The following is a 25,160-nucleotide window of genomic DNA, read 5'->3' on the forward strand; positions in this document are numbered from 1 at the left end:
TTATGCAGAATGTTGTCTTTCTCTTCCTCCCTCAGGCTCTCCGTTGTACCTCTCTTCCTTGGTTTCTTTTCTGGTTTTAGTCCCCCCCCCCTCCCCCCTTTCTGTTGGATTTTTTGCAAAAGCACTACAAATGCTTTCAGCTTATCTGTTAAGCATGGGGGAGTGTGTGCAGCACAGCAGGCTTCACTGAGCTAGGCAGCAAAATCTGTGTGCATACAGATGGAAAACAACTATTCAAAAGCAGAGAAAAACTTTGTTCTAGCTATGGGTGCAAGCTGCAAACCCAAACTTTCCAGAAGTTTGTACATAGTTGTTTAGATCCCATCCTGCTTCTCTTTTCACCTCTCCTTTCCACACTTTTGACACCTCCTGAGGCTCAACACTTGCAGCACACCCCAGCAAGCTTCTTAGCATTTGGAGTGTGCCAGACACAGTGCTCACTAGATGGCTCTGAACCACATCAATCATCTTTTTACCCAAATCACTTTCAGTTCAAATAAATCCTGTTTTTCCAAAATATGAAGTAATCTTTCCTTATGTCCCAGTCCTCTCAACTCCTCCACACTCTTGGTATCCGTATTTTGACTTCAGGGTTTGTGAATGCTTTGTGTGAGGTGGTACTGTTGCTTTAAACCAGGAAAAACTGATACATTCTGAGATACTGGGAGGGAGTTTACCCTTCTTAGACTTTCACCTCCCATCTACAAATGTTTTAGCAGGTAGGAAGGGAGAAGATAAGAAATTGTGTGTCATTTAAGGAATTAATTTAAATTTCTGGTAGTGCATTTTATCTTGAAACACTGTTGAAAGGTCAGGCTTTTTCTTTTTTTGCAATGCAAGAAAGATTGACAGCCTAGAAAACCTATCAGATGTAGATGTCATTTGGGAGCTCAGAGCTGTAAAATCCACAGATTACTAAAAAGATGCCTACTCAGTGAGAAGATTAGAGGAAGGGAAGAAATCTGAAGTCCCTTGTAAAGAAATGGGGAAAAAGTAATTTTGATTTTGTCGCATAATGACAGCAATTCCTCAGTCATATTAACTGAGGAGGATAGAATAGAAGTAACATGGCTTAAAGTTACAAATAGAGTGAGCCATCATTTATTAATGACTTGCAAAGATCAGACTGACTCAGGTTTGGACAGGGAATTCCAGTGTGATTCCAGAAGTCTCTTAATAAAGACTGTATTGTTTTTGTTGTTATTTATTTCACGTTCTTGTTTCATCATATAGCACACCACACGTGTGCATACATAAACATAGATGGATCTAATCAGAGATTTAGGAAAATAAAACCTAGGTAAAATTTTTCAAGAAACTTTAGCTCTTTTCAGAAGTATGATTTTTAGCCTCTAATGGTACCTTTGCTGTTCTCTGTGCTGTGTCCTGGCACACTTTTTCTATTTTATGCCTGATATAAACTGTAAATCCCTTTCTATCACACCTTGTGTTGCACTAAGGAGTCTTGTACCTTGTCATATGTAAGTATTAGATATTTTATAATAATAGGGACTACACTGTGAAAAGAGACCTCTGAGTTATTTACTTTGGATAAGTATTTCTTTAAACTTTGAGGGTAATGGATTTTTTCCTACCAGATACCAGATGCTTGGGGTTTAGGACTGAATCCAATACTGAACCTTACTTGCATCGTTGACCTTTAATGCTTGCATATAAGAGAAATCTGAAATCTTGCACTGTGTCTGTGTACAAAGCACTGCTTTTAAAAGTCAGCTGGGATCCTTCCATAAATTCAGCAGATTTTTCTGCTATGGATTTCTCTGAATATTGCACCTCAGGGATGTATAGAATATAAACCTCTGGTGTTGCTGTTCGTGGTGGGGAATGTTGATTGAACATAATTTAGAACAAGTCCTAAAAAGGAGAGATAAATAACAGGCACTCACATGCACTCCCTGCAATAAAGTTCTCCAGATGGTGAGGTTGGTGTTGCCAAACTAGAACACAGCATTTAGCTCTGAAAAAAAAAGGTGTTGTCACCATAGCTACTTCATTCTCTAAGGTTGTAGCTGAGTGATGCATGGAGGATGTTGGAGAGGCTGATGCTTTATTGAAATGCAAGTCACTGGTGTTTGAGAGGAGGAAAAGATCTCCAGTGCCAAAGACTTTGGTCTAACTTCCAATAGATTTTTCTCCTCCTTGAAATGGTGGTGTTATTAGTGGAGCTGTAGGAATATAAAACATTACAGAGAATAAAGCACATGGATTTTTACTCACAGATTAGAAATAAATTGGAAATACATCAGATTAAGGTAGACTATCAAAGTTTTACTGTGCAATTAGGTTTTGGGGAACCTACAGGAACAGGCACAGTCTTCCTGTAGACAGATGGCTTTATGAGGAGCTTTGGGGTTGTTTACAGTATACTGCTGTAATCACTGGATGTACATACAGGTTTCTATACCTGAATTACATATCTGAATTTTTCTATGCCACCAGATTAAAATCTGGCATTACAATGAAAGTCTTGAATACAGAAGCCTGAAGCAGAATGCTTAATTGAATTTTCAGTGGCACTAAAAAACAAGGAGTTTGAGAAATATGCATTGAGCAGGTTTAAAGTATGCCCTTCATGGGGCTAGAGATGGATTTTAAATTTGGAAGTATTTGATATTTTTAATGTGCCTATCAATTAAAAAAAAAGAAGGCTAGTATGATCTTAAAAGTTCATTAAAAAACATTAACTCACAACTTCTGTTGTAGAATTCTGATGCAAAATGAAAGATTGATGCTAAGTTCAGTGTTCTAGAGATAGAATTACAGATTTTTTGTTCTTCTGACATGTGTGCATACATGGACTCTTGATTCTGTTTTCCAAACTTCATTTCAATTGTTAAATTATGTAATAATTTTCTCTGACTGAATATAAAATCAGGAAGTATATCCAGTAGCATTACATCTCTGTAAATAAATAATGCCAGAGAGCCTCAGTCAGAGACCAGATTGTTACTATATAGGGCCTTGTGAAAACCTAATTTATGAGTAAATTTGCATCATGATAGGTAAATGTTAGTTAGCAGGGTTGGCAGGTCTAAGTTAACACAAAGTCAGCACACAATGTGTATCTCTGGCTTGTGGACTGAAGTTCTGTAGCATCCCTTCACCTCTGCTTTTCTGATCAAATGGTGGATTTTCTACAGAAGCTAAGGTTGGGAACCACGTTTTCTTACATAAATTTTGGTCATAGAGCAGATGTACAAAAACTAACATTTGTGACTCCTAGGCCCCTTCTTTCCCCTTTCTTCAGAATCTGGTCACCTCCTCCTTTTTTTTTTCTCCCTAACTTTTCAGTTTCTTTGTGTGGGGAAGGCAGGAACTGGCAATAGAGAATTTGCAGCCCCCTTTGTGCAGATACAACTGCAGGGGTAATTACAAGTACAAGGCCAGTAAATTGGTACTCACATACACTGCTTTCCACTTCTCTTGAAAAATACACATTCCTCTTCACCTGGGTTTGCTCCTTTAGCCCAGTGTCAGTGATTATTGGTTTTCTGTAAAAAAAAAATCTGTTGTATTTATTAACTTACTGCTGTAGTGGTAAAGACAGAAGGTAGGAGTGCATAGTGGATAAGAGTGAATTTTGGGGGCCTGGTTGGGATTGCCATTTGAAGCAAAGGACACTGTAGTTTGCACAGAGGGTGAACTGAAATCTGCTGTCACAGTATATATATATATATATATTTCAGAAATGTAAAGCAGGCTTCTAAAACAAATTTCCAGAGTAAATACACTGCTGGTGACCATGTTATTTGTAAAAGTGCAGCATCTTAGAAGAATAAACAGTGCTATCTTTGTCACTTGGTTAGAAATAGAGAAGTATAAAACAGGTTTAGGAAATACCTAGTACGTTGCGTGCAACAGACCCAACTCATGACTTCACTGCTTGGTATCAATGGGCATTTCCCCAGAAGCATATTGCACAAGGGACTCAGGATTTGGCTGCCATTAATTATCCCTCAGATCCTTTGCTCTTTCACCACTTCTGCATGTAATGTGAATTTATGCTTGATAGATAGAGTCCATGATAGGGAGTGAAGTGGGACCTCAGTGGGAGTCTCAGCAGACACATGGCCTCCTGACATTCCTCTCTGTGCCAAAGGGGCACATCTGCTCCTGCATACCTTAAAGTGCTGATTCCCCTCCCCAGCACCCCAGTTCAGCTGACTGGCTGGCTGCAGGCCTGGGTGGAGCCAGGGAAATACTTATTTTTATTTTGGTGACTAATGCTGTCCTGAGCCCTGCTCTTTTCTAAGTCCTTGGCATTTTGTCTCCTGTATTGTGACACAACCAAGAGTTTCCTGCAGGCAACTTTCTCACACCTTGAACTTCCTAAAATTCCTCTCACTGTGTTCTTCATCTATTTCCTGAGCACCTGTGTATCTGGGTGCTAAGAGGTTGTCCCCATTCTTATAACTCAGCACACCTAAACAGCTTCTGTTTCCTCCTGAATGTCATTTTTTAAGATAAGATTAAATGAAAAAAAATGCTCTTCTGATGTTACTCTGCAGTGTGCAGTTAGAGTGCCCTCCCAGCAGTCCTCAGTCCACACTTGCCTTGTATCTCAGTATTTTAAGCTTTCAGGTGCACAAAATATATCAGAATCTTCAAATAACATTTTTTCTGATGTACCAGTGTTTTAGGGGAATATACATGATTTATGAAAAGAATATCATTAATATGCAGTGTAGCCACTTTTTTAAATGGGGGGGGAGAGGTGTAGGAAGAAATGTTTCAAGTGATCTGCATAAATCCTTCACATCTTTTCTTAGTTTAAGAATTTCACATCATTCATAACTTCATTTCCAAATGCTTTACCATTTAATAATTTCCATATGCCACATACAACTTTCTGAAGCTCTTGTGTAGACATTACCTAATTCATTTTAAAATAGTCTTGGAAACATTGAGCTGAATTGTTCTACATGCACCATTTACAAATAAATTTGCTGAGAGCTTTAATTTCTTTTCTTTTATTCCTTTGACCAGCTCATTATCTTTATTTTTTTGGTGTTTTTCTGCCAGAATAAATGTTACCTTCTGCAGCACTGGAGCTTCTGGAATAAAGATGAAAAATAAAGTTAGGGGAAAGGGAAACAAGTTATAAAATGTCTCAGCAAATGCCACTACTGTTGCTGTTGAAAATATCCTGTTGTAAACTTTACTTTTTCTTTTGGTGTTTGATTTGTGGTTTGATGATTCTGTCTCTGCAGACTGTAACAGAGAAGCACAAGCTAAATGTACCTGAGACAATGACTGAGGTCCTGGATGTTTCAGATGAAGAAGGTGAGTACCTTTGCTAAGTTCCTGCTCCTTATCACTCCTGTCACCTGTAACACAGATTCAAGAAAGCTGCTTAAGTACTTTGACATCTTCATTTTGCAGTGATTGGAAGTTCTGGCCTTGTTTTAATGATGTAGTCATCATGGCATTTGAATAAAGATGCCAAAAGTTGACCCAAACCAAAATCCTGGACCCCTACACCTTTTTCAGAGAAGCTTATCTGAATCAATTCAACAAATGAGAGCATTTCCTGACTTCAGATTTTAAAAATTAAATGTAGAGTTGTCTCGAAGCTTGGTTTGACTCTCCCTCAAAGAGGAATTTGAGCAGTGAATTTTCTGGATGGATGCCACCTATTTCAGATCCATGGAGCTAGGAGTTCTGCCTAATTGGAAACATTTGTGTAGATACATAAGGGGAAGGTGAGGAGACTGATCCCTTGAGGGAGCTTTTGGCACACCCACTCACAGATACAAACAGCATGACATAAAATAACAACTCCTAATGAGTTTGGCACTTTGGTTTCAGAGTCTATGGTATGTACAGATGAGGCATGTGTTGTACCACTTAGCCAAGTCCCAAGAAAATTTCTGGGAACTTCTGGAGGGATTGATAAAGTCCTGTGGCTTTATTCAGCACAGGATTAAAGAACTATCTTAAAAACATCCTTTTCAAAAAGCCCAGTGGCATCTGATACATACATACACATTTGCAAGGATTTCCTATATTTTTTTACTCTTGGCAGTGGTAATTAATATAACAGTATCTTTAATATGCCATATTCTGGTGATTATTATTTCATACATAAAATTTGTAGAGTGGCTGATTTCAAGAAGTCCTAGAGATTTAGGAACACAGGTTACAGAGATGAGGTTTAGAACCTGTGGCTCTAAATGGTGATGGAAGTTAATGGAATTCACATTTCTAAATTGCTTGTATTATGTTTTGAAATGGATTTATGCTGATAAATGAGTTACACTCTTGAGAAAATATTACATCTAGGCTCCAGATACTTCTTTGAATGCTTATGAAGCTGCAAATGAAAGCAAAAAATGTGATTCAGAACAAATTATTCTCTGCTGCATCATGTTCAGTGAAATTATTTCTCTCAGGCATGTTTTTGTTATGTTTTGTTCATTTGAAAAACATCCAACTACTTGTGTAATTATTGTGATAAATGGCCTTTGAATTGCTTATAGCCTCATGTTCACTTCCTTCAATTGTCTCCCAATCTTTTGAACTACCATTTAATTATCTGTAAATCCACAAAGCCCAGTATGTCTTTGTGCTTCTAGAGGATTAATACAGGGTATTCCTTTTTCTCAAACCAATTTGTATGTTGTACAGCCTTTAAACACTCTGATGATGAACACCTCAGTGATGGTGAAGTGTGCAATGGCACAGGTGCTGTTAGCAGAAGTTGGTGGAGTAAGACTGACAAACATTCTGGTCTTGTTTAACTCTGGTTGTTTGTTGTAACTTTTTGTGTGTTGAAGCAACATGAATTTACTTAATCTGAGTGCCTAACACTGCTCCTTTTCATTTGTTTGAAGTGTGAATGGGGATGTGTTTCCTGAAAGGTGGGAGGAAGAAAGGAAGCCCACAAATCCAAGATTTATTACCTGTGTCTTGGATGTGCTGGCAGAACTTTAATCCAGCATGACTAATGCTCTGCAGTGCTTTGAATTAATGTCCTCTGCTTTGTTACCATTTGACACCCCCTGTTTGTCACAGCAGATATGACACAGGTACTCTGACACATCAGTGCTCAAGACTCTGAGTGGCAGTGTCCCTGCCATCCTGCTGCAGGCTGTTGGTCACAGTTAAAGCACTTCATGTGGGTGCCCTTGTAAAATCTACTTCTACAGGCAAAATATTCAACGTGTTGCAAAAGTTCCTTACGTGGATGGAACTTGTCCCAGGAACTTCAAATAGCTGGGGGCAAGAAGACTGAAAAACTTCTTAAATAAAGAGTATGATGTTTTAGTGATGGTGTAGACTTTGTAAGAGGCTAGCTGTAAGGTATCTGTAGTGCTCAGTTCTTAGCTGCTTTAAGAACTTCTTTTTAAGAACTTTTTTGAACAGAACCAGATTATATTAATTTAAAATTGCTTTTTTTTAATTATTTTTAGAGATTACTGGTTTTTTAGTTCACAAGTGTGAGAGTTAAGCATAGAAAGAGATGTGCATTGTCAGTTGAACACCCCTCCCAATAACAGACAAGATGAAATTGGATTCATAAGGTTTTGTGCCATGATAAGGAAAAAGTAGAAAAAAAGGAAAAAAAGACACTTTATAGGCTAACAAAAGCATGATTCCAGAATAATCCTGATTCCTGTGCTGTAAGCCTGTTACCTGTCAGCTATTCCATGGCATTAATGAGGCTTTCCAGCAAAAGATGTATCAGCACAGTGTGATGAAGCAGTTTATTCCCACCCCACAGAAACACACACATGCACACAACTGGTGCTGCTCCATCCTCTCTTTGTGCTGTTGCTTCCCAGGAAGACTACTGAAGGGTCATTTTCTGTTGTTGTTTGCTCAGCACTGCTCAGTGCAGATGTAATACAGTCACTGATCAGAAGGTGATGGCCTGAGCTTGCAAAAAACCATTAAGTGATTCTCCTTAAGGATGGGTTTTACACTAGAGATTCCCACAGGCCTAGCTGTTAAGTGATGTGGTTTCTGAAACACATGCCAGCAGAAATGCTTTGTGTAGACAGAGCTGGACTAAAAAAAACCCAAACCTGTGCATTTTTATCACTGTATCTGGCTTAGTTGTTAGGACAAAGTTTGGTTCCTTAAAAGCTGTTGCCACAAAAGCAGCAATTTGCACCTGGGGGATCCTTACAGCAGTGAAGGGCAATTACTCCAGAGCATCTTGTGAAGGGGATTTTAGTGATATCTACTGAATCAGTGCAGTCAACTGTTAGGGCTAAGTCAGTGTGGACACACAGGGAAACCTAGAAAAGGCAGGAACCTCTTTTTTTTTTTTAATTACTATTCTCCTGTAGGTTAATATTGTACTGAGGAGGAAGCTGCTGCTCCTGTCTGCTCATTCCATGCACTATTTGTGTGGCAAAAGAGGTGTACAGATTGCTGATGGTTTCTTTGTGACTCGAGTAGAGTGTAGTGCTGTATGCAGAGGACACAAAACCAAGCAGTAAAACAGGCTGACAAAGAGCCCTCATGTCTCTGCTTGGGCCTCCTCATCTCCTGCTCTGTTTTCAGTCCAGTTAATTTTCAAGAGCTCTGGTTTCACTGTCTCTTTGAGACCTGCTGCAAGAACTGCCATAGATCTAACCAAGCTTTCCCACATCCTCCCTTACCTCAGCACAAACGTTTCACCATGTGGTGAACCAACCCAAAGAACTGCTCTGCCTGAAAATTAATCTCTTTGTCCAGACAAGTTCTTTTTCAGCCAGACTGCTTTTGCAGACAGAAGGGAGTAGAAAGGCTGATGTAGAATTTGGGACAGCACTGTCAGGAGCAGCATGGTCCTGAGATGGCTACCAGAAAGGTTGGTTCACACCATGTTAATGCTGAAGTTTCAGCTGCAGAGAAATGATAGACAAATGTTGAGTGGATGGTGGTGTGCAAGCAGCCAATGGAATCTCAAAAATCAGTTGGAAATGCAATATCCAGAGCACAAAAAGCATCTCTCTCTGAAGGATGCTCTTCTAAAAGTTGCTAAAGGGTCAACTCTGTGCCTGGCTGAGACACAAGGTGATGCTGTTGGTGTAAGTTCGTGTTTCTTAAAAAGGAAAGAAATCACAGAAATTGAAGTCATCTTAAAAGGCAGATGATTAGGACATTGAATTTGCTGAAGTTTTTCTAAAAATGGAAACAGCACAATCACATGTCCTTAAATAGCTTATAGGATAACTTAGGCATTAATGCCTACGTATGAAAAAGACCCAGTGTCAGATTGTTTTTTCCTCTCACAGAGTTGCTCATTTTTGTCCTTTTTAGTTTAAAGCTTACTCAGAATTGTGATACTACATCATTCAGATGTGTTCACAGATGTAGCATCTGTGTAATAGGGGGATTTGCTGTCCCTTCAGGAATGTGCATTGGTGACAAGGTGGCATATCTCTGAGCTACTGCATTGCTTAAGGACATAAAAAATGTGATCTTAGGTTCCAGAAAGCAGCTCACAGCTGATCCATACCTGATGACATCAGATTTCTGATTAAAAAGAAAGAAAAAATCTCTTCTATTAATGAAAAAAGGTTTTGTTCATAGTAGACTTTTTTTTTTCCAGTATAGAGAAACTATCAATAAAGGGAAATTTCAAACTGCTGAGTAAGTCTGGATCAGACATATGCTCACAGAGGACTGAGAAGTTACTGCTTTACAGGCAGGGGCTCCAGTGGAGTCCATCAATTTATTTCTGGCACTCTTGATGATTCCTAAATGGTTCTGTGGAAGTCACTCCAATTATCTGGTCCTTCCAGTTGCAGAATGGGCTAATGACAAACTGCTTTGCCAGGTTTGTGAGCCGCGAAGAAGATGCCTCATGTATCTGGTTACCTTTCTAACAGCTTGCCTGGAACCAGGTGACCATGTAGTTATTATCAATGTGTTATTAAATGATAAGATGCCCTGGTACCCAAGAATATTCTCTTGTCAAAATGTAGCATTCCATATCCAGGGTAACTGCACTTTGTGCTTTGGTGAGCACATTTCCTTAACAGTCTCTGTAACAGCAGCCATCGTGCTGAGCAGCAGTAAGCAGTGCTAAAATATGACTGAATTTCCTGAGTATCTCCACACATGGCCTTAGAGTACACTGACACTACAGTGCACGTGTGAGAAATGAGCAGAATTCCTTGCTGTAGGATGCACATGGAATCCCACTGAAGCAGTGGTGTAGTTAGTTGGAAGAGTTAAGGAATAACTTAATTAAAACTGGGAGTTAAAGTTGCAGTCAGTGACTGGTTTTGGTTAGACTGAAGTTGCTGTTGCTGCCTGTTGAAACCCTGTAAATTCCAAATAACACTGCTGAATGAATTCATACTCTAAATTAAGCATCTTATAACCAGTAGTATAACATGTACCTACAGTGGCTTGGTCACTGAAGTAAATCACAATCAGGAGAAATGTATTTTTAATTAGTCTTATCCATCTGACCTAAATTTGTCTTTAGAGCTACTGTATATTATTCCCACTCATGACTAATTTACATCTAAAAGATTGGTTTGGTTTTTTAACATTTAAAACTGGTTGCTTTCACATTTACATTAACCTTAATTAAGATTTTATGGTTTCTGACAGTACTTAGAGATGTTCTGTAGTCCAAGTGGTCTCTTCCAGTCAGAGGAGCATTACCCATTCTGTAGGCACTGGATGTCTTGGGCTATTGTTCCCTGGAACAACATGGCTGGAAAAGATAATTTCTATGCTAATATACAAACATTTTACAAATATTTTTAAAAGTGCTACATTTAAGAGGGTGACTTGTCATGTGGATTTAACAAAGGCAAATTAGTAAATACTTTGTATCTTTGGGACCAAGAAAAAGACATTTTTTTCCTCTCCTTTCACTCCAGTCATGGTCATGGAGGTCTGTTGAGAGTCAGATACCTGCACTGGATGAGGCTTTCCTTGCTGTGTGCCCAACATGGTTTATACTGTGGGGAAATTTCCTGTTTCAGTGGAAATATTTACCTGGTTTAGGGTGAATTCTCCGTGAGAAGAAAGCAGTGTTCTGATTGAACAAAAAATTAATCAGTTCCCCATCATTTTCCCCTGTATGTTGTTTTCATGTCATTTCCTGCCTGGAATTCTCTGTGGGATCTGCTTTATTGCTCCTCTTCAAACTACTCAGAGAACTCACTCAAGTCCCAGTAGCCCCAGCCCAGCTCAGGCTGTGCAGCATGCCAGGTAGTACTGATGATTTTCCAAGGCTCCTTTCTTGGGGAGGTTCAGATAGCTTGTTCTGGTCCAGTTCTAAAGAGGCAGTGCTTTTATTCTTCTTACTTAGATCCAACACGTCTTTATAAATACCACAGCAGCCACCTGGGAAATAGAATTCATTTTGCAGGAGGTTAATTTACAGGAAAACAAAATCAAAGCTTCTTCCCCTTCCCACAAGGTCCTGGAGGATAGACATACAGGGTTCTTTTTTTTCAGGGAAAGACAATCAAAAGAATTCATGCGGATGTCTAGTGTGTGTATCATTAAATAGAGGACTGACTTCAGGGAGGTGAAGATGTCCAAGGACAGTGTCAGAGAAGCTCTGCATTATAGATTCCTTTAAAGATGCTTCAGGACTTCCATATTCCATAAAATATTGTGCTTGCCATAGCTGGACTCTCCATCTGTTACTTTTAAGGAGCAGCACTCACGTGGGGATCTGTAAACTTGTCTGCAGAGAAAACAATAATTTTGGCAAGCTCACATCACTGTAGCTGGCTTTAAAAACATCTATTACAATATCTATTAAAAGCAGTACCTATCACAGCTTTTTTTTTTTCTTTTCTTCTTTCAACTTTTGCCTAAATTTTCTTTATGGTTTGTGAGAAACAATTCTAGAGGAATTTCTCAGCAACTGTATTTTGGGATTCAGTTGACTCCCTAGATGCATATCCAGAATGATGTGGTCAAAGATTTAAAACAGTTTATTTTGTCAAACATTTCTATAACTCCCCAATGCCAGGGATTTCTGAAAACAAAACAAAACAAACCCAAACAAACAAAAACAAACAAACAAACAACCCCCACAAAAACAAGGAAAAAACCCCACAACAGCCTGGTCTGTTTTAGAAAGTTTAGTGAAACTCTTCTCCTGTGAGCCAGTACTGATTTGCTAAGCTGTGAACTGCATGTGACTGAAAGCTACTGTCTTGTAAATGCTACTTTGCATTTCAGATATATTTTTGATTTATGATTTTTGTCTGATTTCATCAGTTACATAGGCAGGGCATATCACTTCCTTTTGCAGAATTTAAGAAAACCATGAAGTAAATAAAGTACAGCTATATCAGTGTGGGTCTTCAGATTCAGTGGTTCTGTAAAATCCTGTGTGTTCAGCCAAACTTTCAGAAATGCAAATTTGGAGAAAGTCTTGAGAGATATTTGAGAGATGGGATGTAGCAGGGATGACACCAAGGCTGAACCAGAATGCTTTAATTGGAGCAGTGTGAGATCACCCAGGGTTTTGCCTCCTGATGTGTTTTTCCCTGTGGAGCAAACCCTCTGCAGTTCTGTTGGTATCAAGGAAGGAAGGAAGGAAATAGAAGATATAGAAGATATAGAAGATACCCCCACCAAGTGGGTAACTCCTCCAGATCTACCTGTAAGTTCACTTGCCCACTGCAAGTCATGGAACATCCATGTCAAGGGCTGTATTTGTCACCAACTGCTTTGTAAGTGGTGAAAACATTACTGTCATTAATTTGCATGAAATACCATGTTGCTACACAATCATTTATACTTCAGTGAGTATTTCCCACCCTGCCTCCCTCTGTGTACCTGGAGATGCTCCTTGGTTTTGGAGCTCATCTCATTAAGGGCAAGGTGGAGAGTGACTTGAGCTTCTGGTTCACTCACTCAGGACTGGTCTGCTGGCAGGGCAGCTGTGTTAGCAACTGATAAATGTTCTGAAGATATTGTGAAAGCTTCATGGATGGTCTTGTTACTGTTTGCAGATGTTCACATCACATAAAACAGATCCTGTCACTTAGAGACATTATTGACAACTCTTAGATGAGAGGCCAAAGCTGGAATAAGAGTGGAGTTTGGTTTGTTGTTTTCTGTTTGGTTTTTGCTTTTTTTTTTTTAAAGGATGTCAGTGTGATTAAAGTGGTGAAGATTTTGCCTTTGTTTCTATCATAGTTGGAATGTCTGGCATGATTATAAGTATCTAGTTTGTTTGAAATATAACTTGAAATTCCTTTTACTGTTTGATTAACAGCATTGCCTTAGTATCTTCCAAGTTTTCACTAAGCCCTGTGTGCTTTGTAATGTGACATTCTCAGGAAACAGGAGGCATCATCTGTCAGAAGACAGGAAACATGCAATGATTAAATGCATTTTATTGTTTTCTGTGAAACTGTGCCCAGTTTCTCCCTCTTAATGTGGGCAGATGGAATTTTCAAGAGCTCTTGTTGTTCTGCTGAAAAGGTTTAAGACTCATTTTTGCATATGATACTTGTGTATACAACAAAATCTTAAAGCCTAAAAGTTTACTTATTTTTAGATGGCAAATGATGAATTATATGGGGTTTTTATGTATCAGCTCAAGCATTAAGGTAGAAAAACTAGCTTGGTTTGTTTCCTAAAAACAAATATCAAGATTTCTCCCTTTAGTGGTGAGCACCACTCCTATAGCTTGTAATGCCAGGGAGGGGAAAGATGCTGCACCAGCAGCAGCAGCAATAATTGGTTTTCACAGTTTTCCTTTATTATGATTTTAAATCCCAGAAGTGGCATCTGAACTGATGCCCAAATTAATTCAGTTTGGAAGAGCATGGGGACCACTTGCCAACCTTTCCCAGCATACTGGGGGGAATTCCAGCAGCTGGAATGTGTAGGTCCTGAAGGCAGTTCCTGTGTAGCAGCTGCAGTCTCCTTTGTGTGACTGAACTTCAGGTTCTTGATGTTTCCCATGCAGCATAGAAAAGGAGTGGGTTTGAAGGTATCAGTGACCTCAGGACATGCTGTGCAGTTCTGTGGGGCCCCCCCAAGCCCCTGGTGGGCTCCTGCAGTTGTAATTAACTATTAGGAAAGTGACTGAAATCTCCAGGCAGAAAATGTGGAGAGAAAGTGTGATGCAAATGGGAATGAAAAGAAACATCTCCATGTTGCTTGGCAATGTGATCTGTTTTGTTAGCCTGCTGGGGAGTAGCAAACTGTGACTTCATAGAGCCAGAATTTCCTGGGGAAAAATAATTTTAGACCTTAAAAGAAATATTTAAACCCTGTTATTCAGAGTATATGCAAAAAGGTTACTATATCAGATAACCAATGCTCATTTAAACTTTGATTCATTATGAATTGCATGTCTGATTAATTATCATTACCATCTATGCATATGAGCTTATTTCCAGTTTTTGGATATTGCCATGCTTTAGAAATAAGTGGGGGTTTTTTTGCTGAAGGATGTTGGACCATGGGTGAGACAGCTTCATATTATGAGAAGCTTGGGCAATGGAGAGTTTAAATCAGGATTTGCAAATATCAGGCATAAGGCTCAAAAACCACCATTTCAGCTGAAAACACATAGATTACAGTCAAGTAGTTACAGTTAATCAGAAACTGTCAGGCTGTGATACAGTAAAGCTGTGACCAGACAACTAAAGGGATAAAGGAACAGAGACTTTAGCAAGCAGCAAGGAAACGTGTCCCTTACCAGTATGTGCAACAGTAAAAATCAAACTAAATCTAATTGATTAATCACTTTGATTTCAAATTTTTTTTTAATGTTGCTCGATGTGCCAGTTTCATTAAATACATTAATTGCTTGTGGATTGCAGTGTTTCCTGAGTGGAAAATGCCTTCCTGTTTGTTATTAAAAATACCTTCCTGGTTATTGTGGCAGCCAGCTATTGGATCCCAGTGTATAAATAAATTCAAACTTGTGTGCTCACCTCTGTCCCTTCTGTGCTTGGTTTCAAGGTGATGACACAATGACAGGAGATGGAGGAGAGTACCTTAGGCCAGAAGACCTCAGAGAACTGGGAGATGACTCCTTACCCAGCAGCCAGTTCTTAGATGGAATGAACTACCTAAGGTACAGCTTGGAAGGAGGACGATCTGACAGGTATTTGCCTGGAAATTTATCCTTTCTCATGGTAATTCTGCACACATTTTGTTATAAATGTTTGAAATCCATTCCCTAGGGTCTTTAACCCAAGGGAAGCATGGGATGAACTCGTTGAGGTTTCTTTGTCAGACATGTCAGAGTGGCAGTCACCTCTTCGTAGGAGGAAGGGGTGGTCAGCAGGGTTAGTCCCTGACCACTCTAGAAATGAATATATTTGTCATTAGTACTGTACTCAAGAGTCTAATGAAGATTTTGTTTGTAATTCTTATTTGGTTCTTGAAAAAGCATATCTTGCTTTATTGGCTTTGTGGTCAGACCAGGGAAGAAGGGTGTAGCTGTTGATGGAAAGGGCTCATGAATCATGGGGCAGGGGATGGATGGGTGGGTAGGTGGACACAGGTCTTGCAGCATTATGGAGTAGTTTGCTACAGGTAGTAAGAAAGGAGCAATGGATTTGGTCATTCCACACTGGGTTGGCCCTAAGTATATTTTCAGCAAGCACGTTGACTCTGTTTCATTATGACTGTATTAGCAGGAAAGGCAATAACTTTCCTTTTACTGGCACAGCACAGTATTTATCTTGTAAATAAGGTTTAAAAACAATTAGTAAAAAGAATGTGTGTTCAGTCCAGCAAATTTAATGATTTGCTTACGTCTAAGAAATTGAAGGTAAGCCTAGATGTGTTTGTGGAATAATAATGTCTGTAGCTTTAATCTGTTTATTTATTTATACTTTAGAGAATGTGACTGTAGTATAAAAAATAAGGAGTTCCCTTTCCAAAATGGGAGCCTTCACCAGTGAGCATAGCTGTACTCAAACTGGCAGACTGAACACCCACAGTTCTAGTTTAGCACAGACTTACCTGGGCATTCCTGTTTGAGCATCACAATGTCTGCTGTAAACCAGTGAGGCCTCCAGACTTACTGCCTTTAGAATTGGGGTTCACTAAAGGGAAAAAAAATAAAATAATTTTTAAAAAAATGTTTCTTGGCAAGCAAAGGAATTTTTAACCTACCTCATTTGCCAGTCTTGATTGTTATTCTGGCAGCATTTCTGAAGCCCAGTGAAATCAGTAGGGCCCATTCTGTTTACTTCAGTGGGCAGTGAATTGCTCCTGGAACAAAAGAATTCAGGAAACAGTTTTTCCTTCACAGCATGTGTAAATCCCTCCTCATTCAGGTCTTATAAGCGTGGAGTCTCTGTTGGTTTTTAGGCAGCTCAAGTGAATCCACTGAAAACAAAGCAACTGTGTGGCTTTTAAAGTCTCAGAGGATGTTTATGAACTGCATCAGAATGCTTAAAAATCAAATCCTTTTATCAGTTGCTTCCAATGGTAACCAGGCCTTTTTTTTTTTTTTTTTTCAATTTTAAGATGTTATATAGGAATGATTGTGCAGGCAAGTGTTAGGCCAATTTCTGCTCTCATTTAGAATTTTTTAACTTTTATGTAGTGTCAGTGGATTTCAGTAGATTTTCACTGGCATGTAACTGATCTTTTTATTTTGCGTTGTATGAAAATTATTCCACATCCTCCATCAAGTACAATTATATTGAAATGAAGAAAAATTATAAGGGGAAAAAGAAAAGAAAAAAGTACATCTTTGTAACTCCATGGTATCATTTTCTGTCACTGTCAAGTTACAGGTTGTAAGAATTTTCACAGACACAGCTTTAAATTATTTTGCTTTTGCTTTAACCTGTTTCTCATTGCATTACACTGAATTTGTTGTTTTCAAGTTCACTAAAGCAAGGTAGTACTAGCAGTCTAGACTCATGTAATCCTATGCATTAAACAATTTGATTTTAAAACATCTTTTTTTTTGTAACCATCTTTCCTATTTATTTTATTTCTCTTTCCTCTTCATTCTTTTTCATATGCTTTCATTAGCACCATGCCCAGGTAGGTATTCCATAGCATGCAAACATCTTGTCTCTATATCCTTTTATGGCACCTGTCTCTGTTCATCCATTTTGGAGGCTGCTGTATGCTGGGAAGTTGATTTGGAGACCCAGCTGAACAACCCTGCTGCTGGAGATAGTTACAGGTTCAAAAGAGTTTGAAAAATAGGGGTGGCTACTGCTCCATCAGTGCTCTGTTCTAGAGAGGTCACCAGATAACACAGCTACTGGCCCCCAGAAACTTCCCTGATCCCTGTACAGATACTGTCAGCTATGCCACAGGGATAGAATAAACAAATAAATAGAATAGACTACACTAGCTGGATTTTCCTGCTGGATGTTGAGAGCCAAACCTGATTCAGGACATAATTGTTCATTAATATTTGAAAAGACTCCATTTCCTGCTAAGTCCCTTCTGCCTTTCTGGTCTGTGACAGGTGGGAAGAATGTTTTTCAGTCTGTAAACAGAGAAACATTTTCAAGGCTGATTTATACAGTTTTCAGTGATACCAGGTTCTTTTCCCAGCCTCAGAAACAAATTAAGGCTTCCCACAAGAAACAGACTCAGCTGGACTAAAGATTGCTAGAGCTCTGTTTGGCAAGTGGGTGTGTACTGCAACGTGGTCCCCCAGCTGATTTTTGGATGATTTTTTTATACCTTTTGGCTTAATTCAGGGCTTAGAAGAGGTGGGTGGCACATGTCTGTGCAACACTCTTCATGTTCAGGAGCTTTGTAGCATTCCTGGGTTTCACAGTTCAGTCTCTGGGGCTGAGTAGTGTTATTGACCCCAGGACCCCTTAATATTCATCTACCAAGTTTGGAAAGAATCTGTATTTAGACATTAGTTTGTCTCTGGGATTTAGGGTTTTTTTTTACAGGATACTTAAAGACCTATTACAGTAGTAAATGATAAATTCTCTTCAGTGCCACTACACTTCTGTAACTGGACTGTCCTTTCAGGCAGTACCTTTATTTCAAAGTCTGAGATGCACATTCCTGAGATGCACCAGGAATTTTCATTCCTGGTTTGCTCTATGTTTTGCTTGTACAGCATACAGGACACAAGTTCTGAAATTAAGCAAAGTAGAAAATTTAAACTTCTAATTTACTGCAGCCCTCAGTTAAGCTTGTGCATACCTTGCCTGTAGGTAAAGTTCAGACCCTCAATATATTGGATATTTACTGTAGCTTACATCCAGGTACTACCTGGTGGATATGTAGTGGGCTCCTTGCAGTGGTGGTGGTAGCAGTGAATCACAGAATGTCTGATTGGGAGTGAAGTTCAGGATCATCCAGTCCAACATTTGTAAGCTCACCTCTAAAAAGTGCTGGGTACTTGGAGGAGAACATGGACAAAATGAGCACACAAATCACCAGTTCAGTCCAGTACATCCCTCCTTCCCTTCAGTATCTCTCCAGGACATGGTGTTAGCTGAATAGCAGAACCTACAACTTGGATGGTGAAGCACTGACAAGCATTGCATGGCACAGCAAAGCAGTTCTGAAAGTGTCAAGCCTTGAAATGAATAAAGGATAATGATGGCAAATGGGATCTGCTACTGAGGCTTATTTTTCAACCCAAGACCAAATGTTCACTGAAGTACTCGTGTTACAAACAAGCAAAGTGTACTCTGCCTGGCCAACTCACAAGAAAATGTTTAACCAAAATGCTCTTTCATAACTTTCTGAAAAGTCACATGCAGACAGTTAGGGTGAACTTATTTTTTGGCCTTATTAAAATTTTGGAATTTATTTGGAATCAGAATCTTACTCTGTAAATGCATAAATCAAGTAACACCAGCCTTACACATCTCACCTCTTCACTTTGCCTGGGTGAAAGATATTTCATAACATGTCAGAGAGATTATTTATTGTTGATTTGAGTTTTTTAAATCAAGAATTTCCTAAGAATTTTCTACTTGTTTTGTAGAATCCATCTAGTAGGCTAAACAAACCATTGGCAAATTAATAGCATTGGCTATTCTTCAATGTCATGTATTTCTAATAAAAATAAGACAAACTGCTTTTAAAAATGGATAAAAAACCCCTATTGAGTGAAGGTAGATATTGTTAAAATAAGGCTGACTGGTCTGAATCAGACGGTGAAATATGATTTCCAAGAAGGTTTGCATTTAAAGCCCTTAAATCTCATGTCCAGGATGTACACGACTTTTTAAATTGCAAACTACTGAAAATTCATTATTCCTTCAAAATCTCTGTATCTAGATAAGTGGCCTATTGTTCTGATCAGTGTGTTAGTCACTTCTGAGTACTACTCATGGATGTGTAAGCCATGAAAACTGCTTCCTTCAGTTAGCTGTACCATATTCCTCAAGATCTGGAACAGCAGAGAGTACACATACAGCATCAGAAGGGGGTTTTTAAAGATCACAATTGTAATATTGCTGCAGGAAATATTTAAAGGACAAAACTGGTGCTCTTTGGTAGCAGAAGCCCCATTTTCCTCAATTTGTCTTTCTGTGGTGTCGTAGTTGTCTCCTTTTGCTTTTTGCTGGTGGACACTGCAGTTACATCCTGAGCCAGTGCTTGGAAGCAGCTTTTTTACTGCCTTGCACCTCTCATTGCTACAGCAACCAGTTCTCTGTAGAGCTCTGTGTACTCACAAAGCAAGCAGTGCTCACATTTGGACTGCCTCTTGAAAGATGCTGTTGGCACACAGAGGAAGAATTTTGTTTTGCACAGGAGCTTGTGGCTGGCCACAATTCACCTTGCTGTGTGTATCTTCCAGGGGACAACATCAAGTTTACTTATTTACAGTTTTAAGGGGAGAGAGTTGATCTCCATGAAGCTTCAGATAAAGTAATTTCAGCTTTTCTTCAGGTGTCAGCATGTTGTTTTTCTGTAGTAGTTTGCTCGTGTGATGTAGCAGAGGAGAGAACATCTCCAAAAAGCCTTCATTAGTAGAAATTCATGCTCTTTATTACAAGAAATCTATTGTGCCACGAAGGCAAGTATAAAGTATTTGTGAGTATAAAATAAACTGTCATCTAGCTTGGTCTCCAGGCTCTGCATTTGGAAGCAATGAAGTCAGTCAGAAGACTCTGTGGCCCTCAGTCAGAGTGCAACACAGATCTGTAAAGCTCTTTTTCCCCCCCGTGCCTGTTACCTCCTCCCCCTGGAAGCTGCATCACCTTGCTAATAGCAGGCTGTTTTCATTCTCCCACTCCCATCTCTCATGACACCTTCACAACATCATCTGTACTGCTGATCCATTGCTATGGCATCCTCCCAACCTGCCAGCCTGCGATCCTTCAGTTCAGACAGGTCCCACACCCTGAGCCATGCCTCCTACCTGAGGGACAGTGCCATGATCGACGAGACAGTTGTCATCCCCAGCCAGCAGGTAAGCACAGATCCTCCTGAAGATCACTTCTCTCTTGGGTAAATAAAAAGATGACAGGTTAGGTTGTATTAATGATACCACGTCGTGTCTGCTGTTTTATTTTAGTAGAAATCTCTCTCATTTTCGTTGATCTTTAGTGGTAATTATGCTGTGCAGTGTTAAACTATTCCAAAATAAATGGCTAAGTTGTGTGAATGCAGTACAGGGACTGTCTTTACAATGGTCTCCATTTTAACTGATTTTTGAATTATGTTTACAGCCACTGGGCTAAACGTTCAGGTAATCTAATAAACTCAGGGCCATTGTTCTCAAAGATACTATCCTGAAGCATGCTTATATTTTAAAAATATATATATTTAGGAGATGCCACTTTGGTAAATCACAGCATTTGTTTCCCTGGGACCACTAACATATGATTACCATTAACATGTGATTAGGGGTTATCATATCTTCATGCTGTTATTATTCCATTGTTTTCCTTCTTAAGAAAAATCGTTTAAACCTTTTAGGGAATACCATACAAAATACATCTTGTTGTTTGGTTAACAAATTGATTTTATTGTAGTAAAAAGGAGGGTTTTTTTGCTTACCAAGGTAACAACTCTGGCCAAAGAAGCTGAAAAGAATTCGTATCGCTTAAGCTGGGGGCCTGAAAACTTGGACAATGTGGCTCTTTCTTCCAGCCCTATTCATTCAGGGTGAGTGTATCAATGAGCATTATAATAAATAAATTTTTTAAAAAAAGAGAGAGAAATAGGATATCTGCAGTGGCAGCAGCTTCAACTAATGCTTAACTGGGAGTTATATTTTAATTCATTGCCTCCTAGAGCTGTCAATAAATGGTTATAATCTCAAGCTTTGACACTCAAGCAATCCTGAGTACCAGAACTACCCACTGAAACCACCACAAATAAGTCAGGCTCGAGAGGAATGAATGAGAGAATTGGCTACTGTCTATGGGTATTTGTGTGAATTTTGTGTAGAAATAGAAATAAACACAGCATCTTTTAAAAGTTAGTATTAATTGAGTCCAAGGACCTAATCACTCCACATCATGAGTGGCATAGTTCAGGTAAGCACTGACTTAGTTTACTAAGCATAGTTTAGGTAAACACCAAGTGTTTGTCACAATTACCTAAAAAAAGAAACCAAGGATTTTAAGTTACAGGAACTTAAACTTTACACAGATTTGGTCACTATGCTGCTATATGCTCACAAGGGACACTCTGTAAGGATTTGCACTTGGCAAGCTCACTGAAATGGAGTCACAGGACAGAATGCAGGCCCAGCCAAATTCATACTTGCAAAGCTTATGCTGGTTGGCCTCAAAATTACTCTTACTTGCTGTGTTTTAAGTACTTTTACTCTTTACACTGAATTCTACACTTGTGTCCTGTTGTCAGGTTTGATGGGGCATGAGCAGATGAATTCATAAGAAAATAATGTCAAAATGATGAAGCATTTTGTGTCTGTGGAGCTGTGCTGTATGCAGCATGGCTGGACAGCACAAGGAGAAAGATTCCAATGAGTTTACAACAATCTCACAGTCCTTATCTCTTGAAAAATACCACTGGAGTCCCATTTGGACTGGCAGGCAGTACTGATTTAGAAAAGGAACATGTTTGGTTGGGACCAGCATTGTTTGGATTTGCTTTTCTTGAGCTCTGAAACTAACAAATAAAAATACTTCATGTGGACAGTATGTATGTATTTGTACATATGCCAGTGTGTAAGCCTAAAAATTGTTTAGGTGGCTTATTCTAGCCCTAAATAGTTCACAAACTTTTTCCAAAGGCTGTATTTTTACTTTCAGAAAGGTAGGACTTTCCTCTGATTGCAGAGGATGAACTAAATACCTCTGAGAAGGGTGGCGTTTAGTTCTTGGATGTGTTCTTGGATTTGTTGGTTTTTTGTTTTAATATTAGTGATATTTAAGTCTTTTTGGCTGACCAGGATGCTAGTGGTAGGATGAGAGTATTAATTGCAGTAGGAGCAATGCTCTCTGCAGCCTCGTATAAAATAGTGACACTTAAAACAACACAAATTATATTCTAATTTTCATGCATACCAACTGACTTGCCACCAAATATTGCAATAAAGAAACCTGTAAGAATGGTTTCTCAGCCATTGGAAAAGACTGTAGAGCATTTCTTTTTATCTTGCTTAGATTTGTGCAAGTCATTCAGCCAGGATAAACTGTTGGGGTGCCTCTTGTTTACATCTTGTTCTTTAGGAAAATACAATGACTACTTGAGGTATTCTATAAGACCTTATTTTAAAGTGAACCAGTCATAGAAGTAATGTATGCCTGACTGCTGTGTTCCCTGAGCTGAAATAACAACATTTGCACCCCTGTTGTCACCTAGAGGGTGACCCTAGTCACTTCCTAGGAGCTAGCAGTGCTGCTGACATGTCAGGTGCACACACTGAAGCAGCATCTCCCTCCTGAAAGAAAACTCTGAATGTTTGAAAAGAAATCCTATAGAAACATTGCTGGTGGCTTTAAGCAAGGGCATGGCCTTGGCTTTGCCCCAGACACTGGGGATGTATGGAATTCAGACTGGTTTTATAACACAACACATCAGCAAAGTATTGGGCAGTGGTTTATCTGGCACAGATGAGTTTAATTTTGTATTCTGTGCAATCTGAGAAAAAAAAAATTACACTTTTCTCTCCCTACTTCAGTGGTTGTCTCCAGACTGTTGGGTTCTTACTGATCTCCCATCGTGAGGAAGGGTTTATTTGGACCAGTGTAGCATCCCCAAGCAAAAAGATGAAATTTGTAGAGAACTGTTCTCTTGGTATGGAGTTTCACAGATATATTCCAGTCTTTGCCTAACTCACTAAAACTTCTCCTGTGTCTTAATTTTCAGAAAGGGAAAATGCTCTTAACTGTCCATTTAAAATTCAAATGTAACTTTCAGTATGTTGATAATTTCATAAATAAGGAAAGAAAAGCAAGATTTTTGGTCAGAGTCTTTGGCAGCCATTTCAAAACCAAGAATATTATTATCTCTTAAGAGGTAATGTTCTGGTGTTCACATTCTTGTCAGAAACATCTCCTGGACATTTAACAGTTTCCAAATACTTTCATACATTAGCTGAAGGAAAAAGCATAAATTCCTGCATTTAAACTTCCTTTTAGCAAGCCACATTTGCTTCTCCTGATAAAATATCCAATCTTACATATTGAGCAAAGTTAAAGAATCTTTGAAAACACCAGAATTTTGGGGTGCTAAATATCTAATAAGATTTTTATCTAATAGTTTATCTAATAATTTATAAGATTTTTATATCTAATAAGAGTTTTATCACTTTGCTGATAATATTAGGGTGTATTATGTATAATTTCCTGCTCAAGCATGATGCCTATATAAATGCCAATGTGTTCTACAGTTCTGCTCTCATACCTCACAGTATCCTATTTATATTTTCATTAAGTTGGAAGGTAAAACTCCACAGAACTGAAAGGTTTTTTTTTCACTTAGAGCATTCAAACATGGCTTGACAGTATCACCTTCCTGTCTCCATCTCCCACAGTAGTTAGTGAGAATGGTAAAGATAAGGCTCACTATAAGATTTTGAAGTAGAAATTACGTGCAAAAATATGTTGTTTTCATACCTGGGTTCTGGTGATAGAGTGAAAAAAATTTCCATGATTTAGTATAGATTGTATTTCTAAAAATTTCACCAGCAGATCCACAAAGGTGTGGTAGATAAGAAGAAAGGCAAATCTGGCCTAGTGTCAGGACCATGGGACTGTGAGGAAGGGGCTTTCATTCCTGCTTGGATATTAACTTGGTTTTGTGTTCTAGAGCAAGATATGGAGCAGTTCTGTAGTTTTTCCAACTTGTTCACTTATTCACAGTAGAACTCCTATTTAATGAAAGATAATGGGTTTTTTTTTTGGTGAAAAACTTCCCATTTGACTATTAGATGATCCATGTGTATCAGTACTTGTGTCTGACAAAATTAAACAGGTGGGATATTATTAGAGAATTTAAGTTTCTGGAAGTTGTTGCTTCCATCAACGAAGAAAGGAGAAGGATAAGGGTGTGGACAGCTCAAACTGTGACAAATAACATGAATTATCATTCTCAGCTGCATGTCTGCCAAAAAGGAGGCTGGATCCTTGCTAACAAGGTAAACAGAACATATTTCAAGTGTTGCATTTTGAATCCATAACATTGTTTTTCTCCAGTCTGAGATTGATTTCCTGGAAATACTTATGGAAACAGGACCTGGCAGCCACCAGCTGATAGTCATTTCTAAAATCTGAAAGTTGAAATGATTTCAAATTATTCAGAAAGTTACAATAAGGAAACACAGCAGGTGTTTTTCATTACCAGCAAATGCTGCTCATGTCAGCAGAAGAAAAGGGCAATGGAGAGAGATGCAATCAAAAGTGACATCAGAAAACCAACTGGTGTGTGACACATTGCAGAGAACCTGAACGGGTCAAAGAAAGTTGGAAATTTGTCATTCTGTACTGTGGAACAAAAGGAGGACAAGAAACATGTTGAAATGGAAGAAAGGGGAGGACACAATGGATTGATAAGAAAGCTGAAGAAAATAATGATTTATTGTATTACCAGAAACTCTGACTGGAATTACCTTGTATACCTTACCCTTTGATATACTGTGGCCCAAATTTTAGAGGTGGATACCTAAACCAGGCAGCTTTCTCTCTAATCTGGTTCTCAGATATTTACTCAGGATCTTACTGTGCATTTTAGGTACCTGACTTCCAGTTTGAGAACATCTGTAGAGAAACCAGATCACTTTAGTTTTACTGCTGTAGTAGTAGTGACCAGCTACAAGGCAG

General features: G+C 38.8%; 1 protein-coding gene across 50 annotated transcripts in view; it reads left to right on the forward strand.

Annotated features, from left to right (window-relative positions):
- Nucleotides 1–25,160, forward strand: part of ANK2 (ankyrin 2) — a 301,049-nt gene that overhangs the window by 230,152 nt on the left and 45,737 nt on the right. For 17 of the 50 annotated variants that reach the window (XM_071744070.1, XM_071744078.1, XM_071744064.1 and 14 more), the window contains 7 exons: nucleotides 5,232–5,304; nucleotides 6,649–6,729; nucleotides 14,923–15,067; nucleotides 16,960–16,971; nucleotides 20,233–20,335; nucleotides 20,930–21,033; nucleotides 24,437–24,478. In XM_071744070.1, the coding sequence (XP_071600171.1) occupies nucleotides 5,232–5,304; nucleotides 6,649–6,729; nucleotides 14,923–15,067; nucleotides 16,960–16,971; nucleotides 20,233–20,335; nucleotides 20,930–21,033; nucleotides 24,437–24,478 (560 nt within the window). The remainder of the gene's footprint in view (nucleotides 1–5,231; nucleotides 5,305–6,648; nucleotides 6,730–14,922; nucleotides 15,068–16,959; nucleotides 16,972–20,232; nucleotides 20,336–20,929; nucleotides 21,034–24,436; nucleotides 24,479–25,160) is intronic. The other 33 variants (XM_071744083.1, XM_071744085.1, XM_071744101.1 and 30 more) reach the window with 6 other exon arrangements.

This window comes from Heliangelus exortis, chromosome 4, assembly GCF_036169615.1.
Source record: "Heliangelus exortis chromosome 4, bHelExo1.hap1, whole genome shotgun sequence".
In the NCBI taxonomy this organism is placed as follows: domain Eukaryota; kingdom Metazoa; phylum Chordata; class Aves; order Apodiformes; family Trochilidae; genus Heliangelus; species Heliangelus exortis.